Source organism: Aptenodytes forsteri, unplaced genomic scaffold, assembly GCF_000699145.1.
Source record: "Aptenodytes forsteri isolate BGI_AS27 unplaced genomic scaffold, ASM69914v1 Scaffold258, whole genome shotgun sequence".
Taxonomy (NCBI): Eukaryota; Metazoa; Chordata; class Aves; order Sphenisciformes; family Spheniscidae; genus Aptenodytes; species Aptenodytes forsteri.
The window spans coordinates 1,822,365-1,822,645 of record NW_008795250.1 but is presented as its reverse complement, the minus strand read 5'-3'; the positions used below and the strand labels follow the sequence as shown (position 1 = coordinate 1,822,645).

General features: G+C 68.0%; 1 protein-coding gene across 1 annotated transcript in view; it reads right to left on the bottom strand.

The window, feature by feature from the left end:
* CUNH15orf39 (chromosome unknown C15orf39 homolog) overlaps positions 1-281 on the bottom strand; it is a 3,695-nt gene that overhangs the window by 2,472 nt on the left and 942 nt on the right. Inside the window, exon 3 of the mRNA XM_009278912.1 lies at positions 6-240. Coding sequence (XP_009277187.1) covers positions 6-240 — 235 coding nt within the window. The remainder of the gene's footprint in view (positions 1-5; positions 241-281) is intronic.

Below are 281 nucleotides of genomic sequence, written 5' to 3'. Positions count from 1 at the left end.
GGCACCCCTCGGCAGCGCCGCCGACTTGGCAGGCGGTGATGCCACCACACCAGCACCGGCTGCCCTCGGCACATAGGTGTCCAAGGGGCCGGGAAAGTAGCTCCTTGGGGCTTGGGGCTTAAGGTAAGTGCAAGGGAAGGGCTCCCCGCTTCCTGCAAAGCCGAAGCCTTTGTAGGCGCCGGGCAGGGTGCTGGGCTGTGCCTCCACAGAGGGAGCCGGGGGGTGGTAGAGGAGGGCAGCCTTATGGAGAGGCAGCGGGGAGTGGGTGGGCGGGTAGCACG